Below are 12719 nucleotides of genomic sequence, written 5' to 3' on the forward strand. Positions count from 1 at the left end.
TCACAGATGAGGAAGCTGAGGCTCAGAGCAGCAAGGAATAGCTTGCCCACCATCAGACAGTTTCCAAAGGATGGACTCAAACTGCAATTGCTCGGGCCTAGAGCCTGTGTTGAGTCCCTGTTCTTCTCTTTGGTCTATGTCCTCATCGTGAGAGGGTGGGAGGCCCACCAGCGTTGTCTGCTGAGCCGGGGACCACCTTCCATCTTTATGGGGGCTGGAGATTGCGCTTGCCTGGAGGGGAAAGAAGGCTGGGTGAGATCCCTGGTTCCCAAACTCTAGACCTGGAACCTGTTCCAGGCTAGCAAGTGAGGCATACAGGGCCCCGTGTCCCGGGGGTATGGGGAGGTGCCTGGGAATCTGGTTTCATAAGCTTTCCAGGCGATTCTCCTGCCCAGCTGGCTAGGGAGCCTGTGGACATGGTCCTTGAGGCTCCCTGAGGTTCCTCTGATTCTGAAAGCTCTTAAACACCCTGGGAGCAAGGGCCATCCAGGGCTGTGTCCAGCATCAGCAGAGTGATTGGATTGTCAACCAGGGCCGCACAGCTTAAAGGCCAAGGGTGCTGCTGGGTCTGGACGAGCCCTTACTCTGCTGCCTCTGATCAGTGTGACCCAGGCAAGTCACTTCCCTGGCCTCCACCTCCCCGTTTATAACACGGGAATGAGCACAGAGCCTGCTCCGTGCACTTGTCATCCATGAGGATGCACGAAAGGGACATTTTCCTGGTGAGAAACCTGAAGCTCTGAGAGGTTAAGCAACTCTGCTAAGGTCGGGGGACGTCTGGCCCCAGGCCCCAGGCTCTTCATCAGGCCATGCGCCTCCCTCCACACGCTGGGACCTGCTCATGGCTTCTGGTGAATTAACAGGCGCTAACCAGCACTGCCTTAGATGAGAGGCACATTCTGTTGTCCCCCCTGACCCTCAGCACCCCCTGGAGTAGGGGGAAGGGGCAGGCATCAGCCGGCCCATTTCACACTTCAGAGAGGGGAGGGGAGATGCCCAGGGCTGCACAGCTGGGGCAGGGCATTCTGTTCCAGACGGACGACAGAGCTGCAGAGCAATGGTGGGGGTTGGAGGAGGAGGGCACCGGGGCTTGGGGGGGCGGGGTGGGGAGGTTTGCCCAGGTGGAGAACAGGGCTCATTCCATCCTTGCACCAGCCTCCAGGAATTCGTGCCACTCTGGGCATGTGCAGCAGCCCCTGGGGCTGGCAGGGCGAGGCCAGGCCCCTGGCCTCGGTGGAGCGGCTGGAGCAGATCCGAGGGAGCTGATGAATTTATCCAGGTCCCTGGCAGGAAACAGACAGGGGGCAGCTGGCTGGCTCTTTGGTGCTCCATTAACTGTGACAATGACTTTAACCCCAGATGTGGCACAGCACTGCCCAGAGGCCCTGGCTGCAGCGCGGGGTCCAGGGGGGTCCTGTGGGGGTAGGGGGTGTAGGAGGCATAAGCTTTTAGGTGAGGCTGGCACACCCTGGACCTCTTGTGCTGGGGTCCCTGGAGGCAGGCACAGGTGGACTGGGAAGATGCTGCCAGGTTGGCATCATGGCAGTCCCATTCCGCTGGTGCCCTACTGTGCCAGGCCCAAGCCAAGAGCTTGGCAGCCTACTTCTCCTTTCACCCTCTCAAGCCTCGCTGAGGTGGGCCTGTCTGAGCCCCATTTTACAGATGTGGGCCCCGAGGGTTGAGACCACATGCTGGCCAAGATGAGATGAGATGGAGGGGCTTTCGTCAGATAGGAAAGACTTGAGACCACCGTGGTCCCCACTTCAGCACTTGCGGGTCACTCAGAACCCCCCAGATTCTCAGAACATCACGAGGAGTGGTTTTTACCTCCCCCATCCCCCTTAAGCAATAGAATCTCTAGTTCAAGGACAGTTGCGCGTAGAGGCCCAAGAGAGAAGAGCAAGGCATTGCATCTCGGGCCAGCCCAAGGCAGGCACCCAGAGCCCATCCCCTCCATCTGCTCTCAGCCTCCAGTCCCTCCTCAGGGCTCTCGGGAGTCCATGGGACTCAGCCCACTGTGACTGCTCCCGGCCAACCAGCATTCTGCAGTTGAGGAAGCTAGGGCCCAGAGAGGAAGAGCGACTTGCTCAAGGTCACACAGCAGGTTAGAGACCAAGAGGTCTTGACCTCTAACTCCTGGCCTGTTTCGGCACTGGGTCTTGCACGTGAATCCTCTGCGGCCGATCTGGGCTATCTGGTGCTCGCTGAACATTGCTTATTCTTCCTGGCCTCTCGGGGGCTCTTCCCTCCCATCCCTGTAAGAGCTTCCTGCTTTAGCCTGCAGGAAGTTTCCACCACCCCTTAGATGCCCACCCACTTTGGCATGGAGCCCTCCACCACCTTGTCTGTTGGACTGTGAGGCACTCAAGGGGAGGGAGTATTTCTAGAGTGTTCCTTCCTTTCTTTTTAAAAAGGTTGTGGTAAAATGCATATAACATTTATCATCGTAACCGCTTTTTAAGTGTTTAGTTCAGTGACATTAAGTATATTCACCGTGTTGTGTGACCGTCACCGCTGTCCATCTCCAGAACTCTTTTCATCTTCCCAAACTGAAGCTCTGTCCCCATGAAATACCAGCTCACCATTCCCCAGTCCCCCAGCCCCTGGCCACCACCATTCCGTTCTCAGTTTCTGTGGCTCTAAGGACCTCATTTAAGCGGAATCATACAATATTTGTTCTTTCACAACTGGCTTATTTCACTTTGCGTAACGTCCTCAAGGTTCACCCGTGTGGCCGGGTGTGAATTTTCTTCCCTTTTAAGGCTGAATACTGTCCCATTGTTTGGATACACCATGTTTTGTTTATCCAGTCATCCAACGATGGACACATTTGGGTTGTTTCTACCTTTTGGCTACCGCGAATAATGCTGCTGTGAACTTGAGTGTATGCGTATCTGTTTGAGACCCTGCTTTCAGTTCTTTTGCGTATATACCCAGAAGTGGAATTGCTGGGTCACAGGATAGGTCTATTTTTAACTTTCTGAGGAACCTCCACTCTGGTTTCCACAGCAGCTGCACCATTTTACACTCCCACCAACAAGGCACAAGCATTCCAGTTTCTCCACATCCTCCCCAACATTTGTTATTTCCTGTTGTTTAGATAATCGTCATCCTCGTGAGTGTGAAATGGTCTCTCGTTGTGGTTTTGATTTGTATTTCCCTAATGATGAGTGACGGTGAGCATCTTTCTGTGGACTATTTAACCATCTGTATATCTTCTTTGGGAAAATGTCTATTCAAGTCTTTTGCCGATTTGCCAACTGGGCTGTTCGGGTTTTTTGTTGTTGAGTTGTAGGAGTTTTTTATATATTCTGGATATTAATCCCTTATCAGACACATGATTTGCAGGTATGTTCTCCCCGTTCTGTGGGTTGCCTTTCACTCTGTTGATCGTGTCTGATTTATTTCTGAATCACTGATACCTGGCCAGCACCTGGCACAGAAGCCACCACATTCAGGTGTCCCACTGGTACTCCCTTGCTGAAGGATTTGAGGCATAGTCAGGTCCATGCATTAGAAGGATCCCTCTGGCAACTAATACGGAAACTGGACCCGTGGGCTCCCTGACTTACCCAAGCAAAGTTGACCCCCCGGCAACCTCCCACCCTGGGAGTGTTTGGAGCCGCCATATAGACACAAGGTTGGGTTTTGTAGCTTTGGAATCAATTCCAGTCCTGGCTCCACCACTCACTAGCTGGGTGACTTCAGACGTGGGGCTCGCACCTATTTCCTCATCAGTAAACTGCAGCAAATAACACTTTCTCGGAAGGATGGGGCACCTGTGGGATCACATCTCATAGTCGTGGTCCAGTAGAAGGTCAGCAGCTGAAGGGCAGAGAACATTCCGTCTTCCTCCCAGGGATGCCCCCGGCCCCGTGCGCATGTGGCAGGGATGACTGGCAGGAGGGGGCGAGGTGCTCACGCTCATTTCAGCGCTGTGCTCCCTCTGCCCGCAGTGGGACTCCATCAACGAGGTGGACGAGTCCTTCCAGCCCATCCACACGTACCAGGTCTGCAACGTCATGAGCCCCAACCAGAACAACTGGCTCCGCACGAGCTGGGTGCCCCGCGACGGCGCCCGGCGCGTCTACGCCGAGATCAAGTTCACCCTGCGTGACTGCAACAGCATGCCCGGCGTGCTGGGCACCTGTAAGGAGACCTTCAACCTCTACTACCTGGAGTCGGACCGTGACCTGGGCGCCAGCACGCAAGAAAGCCAGTTCCTCAAAATCGACACCATCGCAGCCGACGAGAGCTTCACGGGTGCTGACCTGGGCGTGCGGCGCCTCAAGCTGAACACGGAGGTGCGCGGCGTGGGCCCCCTCAGCAAGCGCGGCTTCTACCTGGCCTTCCAGGACATCGGCGCGTGCCTCGCCATCCTGTCTCTCCGCATCTATTACAAGAAGTGCCCCACTATGGTGCGCAACCTGGCGGCCTTCTCGGAGGCGGTGACGGGTGCCGACTCGTCCTCGCTGGTGGAGGTGCGGGGCCAGTGCGTGCGGCACTCCGAGGAGCGGGACACGCCCAAGATGTACTGCAGCGCTGAGGGCGAGTGGCTGGTGCCCATCGGCAAGTGCGTGTGCAGCGCTGGCTACGAGGAGCGGCGGGATGCCTGTGAGGGTGAGCGGGCCGTGCGGGGGTGGGCAGCGGGCCTGGGGCTCAGTCCGGGAGGGGGCTGCCCGGCTATGGGGGGGCATTGCGGGCAGCACGCGCTGGGGGGCAACAGCATCTGGGAAGAGGGGTGACCCTCCAGCATTTCCGTGTCAGCAAATACACCAGGCGGTGCGTGCGTGTGCGTGTGCGTGTGCGGAGCAGGGGAGGGAGAAGACAGGGAGACACACGACAGCCAGATGCTAGGCTCTGCGGGTGTTGTGGAGACGTACCTCTGAGGACACCTGCAGGACTGGGCGTCCAGCTGCGTGAGGGGACAGTACTGTGAGCTAACTTAGCTCAGGCATCGTTGTAGGCACTTTTCACGTGTTAACTCATTTAGTCCCCAGAGCTGCCCTGTGAAATAGAAGCTACTGTTATCCTGGCTTTGTAGATGAGACTGAGGCACAGAGAGGCAAAGCAACTTGCCCAGGGGCACCCAGCTAGGAAGCGGCAGGGCTGTGATTTGAACCCGGAGGTCTGGCTCTGGAGTCCATGCTCAAAACCACTGAACTTGAGTGGAGGGAAGTGGCCACAGTCCCTGGGTGCAGGAGGGCAGCATGGGGCCCCTGGGAAGGTGTGCAGGCAGGGATGCCCGGGGAGCCCTGTCTAGGTGTGTCCCTGGGCCACCTGAACCGGCCTGCCTAGGTCTAGGGGGATCTTACCCAGGGACCTGTGGGAGAGGACAGCCAAGGTCCTTGAGAAGAGGAAGGCTGAGGATGGAACAGCATGTCACCTGTTCCCATGAGCGCGCTGCTCGGGTTCCCACGCCAGAGGCCAAGAGCAGGGCCCAGACCCCAGGCTGAGTGTGTGTGTCACACTTGGACTGTGTGGTGTAGCAGGGGTATCCCAAGCACCGGGGACACTGTGAGAGTTGGTTGGACAGACAGCTGGTGCCTCAGCTGGTTGCCCTCTGCCCTTCCGTGGCTTCCCCGGGGGGCTGGACACGTGGCTGCTCAGCACTCAGAGCTTAGTGAAGCCTGCTGTTGGGAACCCTGGTCTCCTGGGGTGGGGGAGGATGTTCCTAGGCAGGGATCAGAGAGGCTGGGGCCTGGCCCCAGAGAGGACCTGGGATGGGGCCCGTCCCTCAGCCCCAAGCGGGCAGGAAAGACCCCTTGATGCTCACAGGGCGGAGTAGGGCACGGGCCGAGAATTTCGGGTGGTGCTCAGGGTAGTTCTCTGGGATCAGGATACTCCATCCAGCCACCAGGCCCCTTCCAGCCCCTCTCTGGGGCTCTCTGGTTTCCGTAAGAAGTCCTTCACACTCCCAACTGCTACGAGCCTTCACCTCTAGGGGACCCTAACTTCCAAAGCACCTTCTGTGACGTTCGCCTGTTTCTGGACTTGTTCTGCCCCCTGTGGCCTCATTTGTCAGGCTCCCAGGCTTCCAGCCTCTTCTGGTTCCCATCACAGTCATCCCTGCACTTCTCAGCTCCCTGCTGGATGATAACCAACATCCCTAGTGCCTTTGCAGCTCACAAAGGGAGGCTCACACATCAATTCATTTGCCCCCTGGAGCAAGGCAGGTGTTACAGATCCATTTTACCAATGGGGAAACTGAGGCTCAAGAGGTAGCATCACTGCGTAGGCCTCACAGCTGGTGAGAGGTGGAGCTGGGACCTGAGTCGGGTCTGTCTTGCTGGGAGCCACGTGTAGGCATTTAGCTTATCTCTGGCCCAGCCTGACTGCTCTCCCCACCAGAGCTGGCTTCCAGCACCCCCTCCTGATGGGGACGATAAAGTCCCTCAGCAATTTTCGAGTGTTTGCCACGTACGAGGCACATTAATAAGCACTTTCTCCTTGTCATGGCAGTTACTCATTCTATTGAGCATCTGGTGTGTCCCAGGCATTGGAATTTAGGCACAGGGAGTCCCTGCACTCGGGAAGTTCACACACCTTCTCATGCTTACAGAAGTCCTCTAAGCTAGGTGGCATATCCCCATCTTACAGATGCGACAAACTGAGTCCTTCAACCTAAATCACAGAGTAGGGCTCTGATCCCAGGCTGGCTCCCTCCAGAGGCCTGAACTGCTTCCTCTGTCAACAGAGCCCTCTGCCAAATCCCGCTTCCCCCTTCCCTGGGGTAACAGCAGAACAGTTCTAACTAGTACAGCATAGGCCATAATAATCAGGCCAGCTGGTCAGTGGATCCCTGCTCAAGGTCAGCCACTGATGGCAACTCTGGGTTTAGCCAGCCAGCGCAAGGGAGCCATTTGTCTGTCCAGCGTGCAGTGGGGCACCCTTACCTTGGGAGGGAGACTGGTCCTCCTGACGGTGGGGTCAGAGGTCTTGGGGCCTACTCCAGCCCCTTGTTTGACCGGGGTGGGAAGTGGAGCCCAGAGAGGGAATGTGTCTTGCCCCAGACCCCACAGCAAGTCAAGGACAGGACTCCTGGTAAAAGCTCCCAAGTCCCGAGCAGCGGGACCTTCCCAGGGCTGGGAGAGGCCAAGGCCATTCCCATTGCCTGGCCCTGCTGGCGTATTAATAAAAAATAATAAAGAAATGTTAATGCAGGGTTAGGAAATTGCAGCATATTTTGAATTTTACATTTAAATCACAATGCAACATAATTATGCCAGTTGCAGGATAATTACAGGTTTTATAAAAAATATTAATTCCTAATGCACTGGAGGCAGAGAGGTTTGGGGACGGAATGCCAGTGGCAAGTCGCACGAGGAGAGACTTTTCTCACTCCTGTGAGTGGGATTCTGGGATTGTCTGTGTAACCTCCTTGGAAGAAGCAGCACGGGTCTGACACTGAGCCCCTCCACCAATGGGAGGCCCCGGCTGGCGGCCCTGCCAGGGGCCCCTGACCCCACCCCTCCTTGGGTGGGTAGCCCGAGAATGGCGAGATTGAGGACCAATCAGGAGCCGGGAACAGAGTGGGGTGCCTTTCTGGGCTACGTGAGTTGTCCTCTCAAAGCTGCAGCTCCCCTCTGCCGCCGACCAACCTGAGAGGGACACCCTGAGGACCGTGGGTCCCCCTGGCCTTCTCCATCAGGCAGTTGTCTCTGAGCAAACAGTTGAGGAGGAAGGGCTGGGCTCCGGGGCCCCGGCTTGCCCAGCCTGATCCCACCGCCTTCCTTCTAGCAAAAGGAGGGGATCCAGAGCCTGAGGCCTGCGGCAGGGACCAGCCCACACGGCGACGGCCACCCTCCCAGCCTGCAGGTCCCCTTCCCCCTGCTTTCACCCTCAACAGCTCTGCACATACGTGGCCAGGGAGCACTTGATTTCACAGAGAAGACAGCGGAGCCCAGAAGGGACCAAGCCAGTCACAGGGCTTTGTGAGGCCTTACCGAGGCTGCCCTCAGGCCTCAGAGACCCGCAGAAGGACGTCAGAGCCATAGGGAGCCCGTCCAGTTTACCAGTGGGGAAGTGAGGGCCCGGAGAGTTCAAGTGACTGGCCCAAGGGCACACTGCTTGGAGTGGTCGATTGGATCCTAAAGCTCCCAACCAGAGCGCCCCCCTCACGACACAGTGCCAGGCCCCGTGACCTGTCCCCACAGCTGGCCACAGTCCCCATCCCCCCAGTCTGGGCAGGGGAAAGACCTCTCAGAACATCACCCAACAGAGCTGCAGCCCCGAGTCTGAAGCCCTGGTTGCCGTCCTTCCCATCACCTGGATGCAGAATACAAACCACCCTCGGAGGCCCTAATCATTTTTCTATAAATATCAGAGAGTCTCGCTTCGGAGGGGGAACATGAGCGCCGAGCTCTTTTGCCTTCCTGACGGTGTTTAAAATCTGATTTAGAATTAATTTCCTTTGGTCATCCACCGGCAGACACCTTATTTGTCAAGTCTCAGGCTCCTGGCGGGGGTGCGGGGAGAGGTGGTAGGGCCACAGGCAGCTGCCGGCCGGGCGGGCGGCCTGGGCAAGGTGCCCTCGGCAGGGGCAGCGGCCCCGCCTGGCACTCGGCCCACTCGCCGGGCACGCGGGCTCCGGAAGCGCCCTGGGTCGGCGGGCAGGGCCGGGCCCCAGCCCAGAGCTGCTCCATCTGTCTCAGCCATTAATTCCCGGCTCTGTCTCCAGGTCTCCGGGCTCCCCGAGGCCTGGTGATTAGTATTCTTATTAAAGATTATTTTATTTTCATTGCACGGATTAATCTGGCTTTGACACGTTATAGCCATATGGGTATTTGCAGAGCGTGTGAGAACCACCCACTGGCGAGCGGCAGGAAGGCCGGGTCATCTCTAAGCCCTGGACGCGTGTTGAGAGGCTGGTGGGGGAAAGGCCCGGGCCCCAGAGGCTCCCCACCTGGGTTTGCCTTCTGGCCCAATGGGGAGCCTTGGGCAAGGTACTCCAAAAGAGATGTATTATCGCCACCACACAGCATTGTGACTAAGTGCCAGGCACGGTCCTGGCGTGAATTCACATGTGCTCACTCAGGTCACCCTGGCAACAGCCCTAGGAGGTGGGTCCTATTATTATCCCCATTTTACAGATGAAGAAACTGAGGCCCAGCAACCTGCCCAAAGTCCCATAGCCTAGGTGAAGGGGTCAGACCAGAAGAGGAACCCAGGCAGCCTGCTCCCGAGTTTCTGCTCTTAACTGACGAGAACAAGATGAACTCTGTGGTCGGTAGGGACTCGGGAACTGTGGGCCATCTCGCCACACTTCCTTCATGCCACAGATCGCCCCAAGGTGTCACCACATGTTTTCTGTGTGCCTGTCACGGCCCAGACAGCTCCTTGAAAGCAGGACCAGCTCTTGCTTATCTCGGCTCCATAGTAGCAGCTCAATAAATTTGGGGGAATGGGGCGCCTGGGTGGCTCAGTCGTTAAGCGTCTGCCTTCGGCTCAGGTCGTGATCCCAGGGTCCTGGGATCGAGCCCCACATCGGGCTCCCTGCTCAGCGGGAAGCCTGCTTCTCCCTCCCCCACTCCCCCTGCTTGTGTTCCCTCTCTCGCTGTGTCTCTGTCAAATAAATAAATAAATAAATAAATAAATAAATAAATTTGGGGGAAGGAATAAATGCAGGGTAGAATGAGCAAACGGTCCCTGAAATGCTAATCGACCTGGATCTGATCATGACAGTGAGGATTACTGTCATTCAGCTCAACAACGGGTTGAACAAATATTTGCTGATGAAGTGCAAAGCCCGATTTCCTAGGCCCCGAGGAAGGCTCTTCCACTTGCCCCAGGACTCTGTCTCCTGGGGGGGCTTCTGGGAGGAGGAAGTGAGATCATAGTGGGTCAGCTTGGAGCCCTACAACCCCGAGTTCCCAGCCCCCTGTCAGGCCCGAGACGTCTCGGGGTCTCTCCAGGTGGGAGGGAAGAAGTCTCAAAGCGGAGGTACATTTCCTTCAGCTCTCTAGCCTGTAGGCCCCGTCGGCTCTGCGGCCTCTGAGTCTGTGAAGCAAACGTGAGGGCAGAGTCATTCCTCCTGGTTCCAGGTTTTCTCTCGACCTGGGAGAATTTTACAAATCAACTTGATTTTAGCTATTATAATAAAGAGATTCTTTTTTTTAAACGACATGACATCTTTTCAAGCGAAGCTTCTCTCAAGCACCAAGTTTTCCAGAATGGGACTTAGTGGATAGAAATCCCATAAACTGCCCGGTGGTCCCTGTTGCAAAGGAAGTCAGGTCCATGGTGCAGCCGGGAGCCGCCCGGCTGGGTGGCATTCGGTCCTCCTGAACTCCCGGGCTCGCGCTCTGTCCAGAGCAGATAATGGGAGGATTAGCTCACCTTGAAAACTCCTACAAGTGCTGACAGCTTCCGCTCTGAGCCAGACACTAGGAACGTTGAGATGAATAAGGCAGCTCTGCCCTTATTCACAAGGAGCTGCCCACAAACACCTCTGGTTTAGGAGGTGAGTCAGACATACAGATAAAACAGTATAGCTATAGTGTGATAGGTGGTGGTCCTGAGCAGGGGCTGCAGAATTAGGGCAGGGAGCAGTGGCCTCTCTGTACCTCCGTGCGTGTGTGTGTGTGTGTGTGTGTGTGTGTAGGTGTAGAGAAAGGCTTCGTTCAAAGGGACAATTAAAATGAATCTTGGAAGAGTTCAACAGGTTGACCAAAGGGATAAGCCATCCCAGGAAGAAGGCACAGTACATGCAAAGGCCCTGAGGCAGGAAGCAAACTGCTGGATGTGGGGAATGGCCAGTCCTTTAGTTCGGCCTGCAGGTGGGGAGGGAGTGGTGACCCTGGAGGAGGCCGCAGGAGGGCTTCGAATGCCGGGCATTGCTGTTCAGGCCCTGGGGGGCCCGTGAGGGTTTGAACTGGCAGTGGTGGACCCAGGCATCATTTTAGGGAGTTCCTCAACCTAGAAAGTCTCCACTCCCTGCAAGGCTGACTTGTTCTTATTCTTTTTTTTTTTTTAAATGTTTTATTTATTCATGAGAGTCAGAGAGAGAGAGAGAGAGAGAGGCAGAGGCAGAGGGAGAAGCAGGCTGCCCGCCCAGCAGGGAGCCCGATGCGGGACTCGATCCCAGGACCCTGGGATCATGACCTGAGCCGAAGGCAGACGCTTAACCATCTGAGCCACCCAGGCGCCCTTGTTCTTATTCTTTAGACAAGACTCAAATATCATTTCCTTCTCCAGGAAGGTAGCTCCTCCCAGCACTCACCGTTTGCCACATCACCCGCTTTATTTCCTTCCTGGAAATGATCACAGCCTCATTTACTGTATGTCTCTCCCTCAAAGAGGCTGAGTCCCCGAGGGCAGAGACCATGTCGATCTCGTTCATGGCTGTGTCTCTGGCACCCGGATCAGTGCCTGGCACAGAGTGGGCGCTCATGAATGCTGCTTTGAATGAACTGTCCCTGGAGAGGTGACAGGTGATACAGGACAGGAGGTAGGGACCCCCTCCCAGAGAGGTCAAGGCCACCCCTGAGGAGTCAGAGTTAGAGTCACCCCCCCAACCCTATATAGGCCCCTGGTCCAAGACAGCCACCCATCCCTGCCTCACCCCCAGAGCACTGGCTCCCTGGAGTCCTGGGAGCACGGGGTCCTGGCCCGGTCTTGGTCTCCAGGATTTTGGGGCTCAGGGCGGTACTCACGGGTGCAGGCTGCAGGTAGTCAGGCCGGCAGGCGGGGCTGGGGAGGCAAGGCTGGAGGCCGGGGCATCCAGGTGAGAGATGAATCAGGTGTGGCGGAGGCTGGGGAGAGGGTCACATACAGGACAGGTGTGTCCCTGTCACGGTAACAGTGACGCAGGCTCTGGGAGGGTCGGGAACCTGAGATTCCGGGTAGTCATTGCTTTGGGAGCTTGGAAAAGAGAGTCCCAGGCCCCACGCCTGGCTCTTCTAACCAGGTGGCCGTGGTGGGGCCTGGAATCTGTACTTTTATGGGGGTCTTATCACCTGGGTCTCTTATCCGGTCACATTGCCACCCACCCCATTCCCTTCCAGCTTTCGTTTCTCCCCAAGTCACAACCCTTGGGTGCTTAGCCTCTTGACCCCCACATCCGAGGCAGTGTCTCACTCAGGGACCGGGGTCCTGTGATGGACAGATTGAGGCTGGAGACAGGCCTGGGCAGGAAGGGCCACTGGAGGAGACCTGACTCTGGTTTGAAGAGGCTCTTTCCTGGGCCGACTTCGGGGCTGGGACTCCCCTCAGCTCTGTCCCCCACTAGCTGTGCAACCCTGTGTAAGTCACAGGCCCTCTCTGTGCTTCAGTCCCTCCATCTGCCAATGAGGGTGGGACCGGGTGATGCTCAGGGTCTGCACCCATGTCCCTTGGGAGATCCCTCTGGAAGTCCTGGGTCAGAGTGAGAGCTGTCCCGGGGCTGGCCAGGGTGGCCCGGCTGACTCCTCTGAAGCCGCCTTGTCCCCCGCAGCCTGTGAGCTGGGCTTCTACAAGTCGGCCCCTGGAGACCAGCTCTGCGCCCGCTGCCCTCCCCACAGCCACTCTGCAGCCCCCGCTGCCCAGACCTGCCGCTGTGACCTCAGCTACTACCGCACAGCCCTGGACCCACCATCTGCAGCCTGCACCCGTGAGTACCGCCCTGAGCCCCAAAATCCTGGAGACCAAGACCGGGCCAGGACCCCGTGCTCCCAGGACTCCAGGGAGCCAGTGCTCTGGGGGTGAGGCAGGGACGGGTGGCTGTCTTGGACCAGGGGCCT

General features: G+C 57.0%; 1 protein-coding gene across 2 annotated transcripts in view; it reads left to right on the forward strand.

Moving 5' to 3' along the window:
* The window catches only part of EPHA8 (EPH receptor A8), a 30330-nt gene that overhangs the window by 1868 nt on the left and 15743 nt on the right, over positions 1-12719 (forward strand). For both annotated transcript variants that reach the window (XM_081817691.1, XM_081817690.1), the window contains exons 2-3: positions 3957-4620; positions 12434-12589. In XM_081817691.1, the coding sequence (XP_081673817.1) occupies positions 4023-4620; positions 12434-12589 (754 nt within the window). In that variant the 5' untranslated portion in view covers positions 3957-4022. The remainder of the gene's footprint in view (positions 1-3956; positions 4621-12433; positions 12590-12719) is intronic.

This window comes from Leptonychotes weddellii, chromosome 4 (assembly GCF_054177405.1).
Source record: "Leptonychotes weddellii isolate Sample4059 chromosome 4, ASM5417740v2, whole genome shotgun sequence".
In the NCBI taxonomy this organism is placed as follows: Eukaryota; Metazoa; Chordata; class Mammalia; order Carnivora; family Phocidae; genus Leptonychotes; species Leptonychotes weddellii.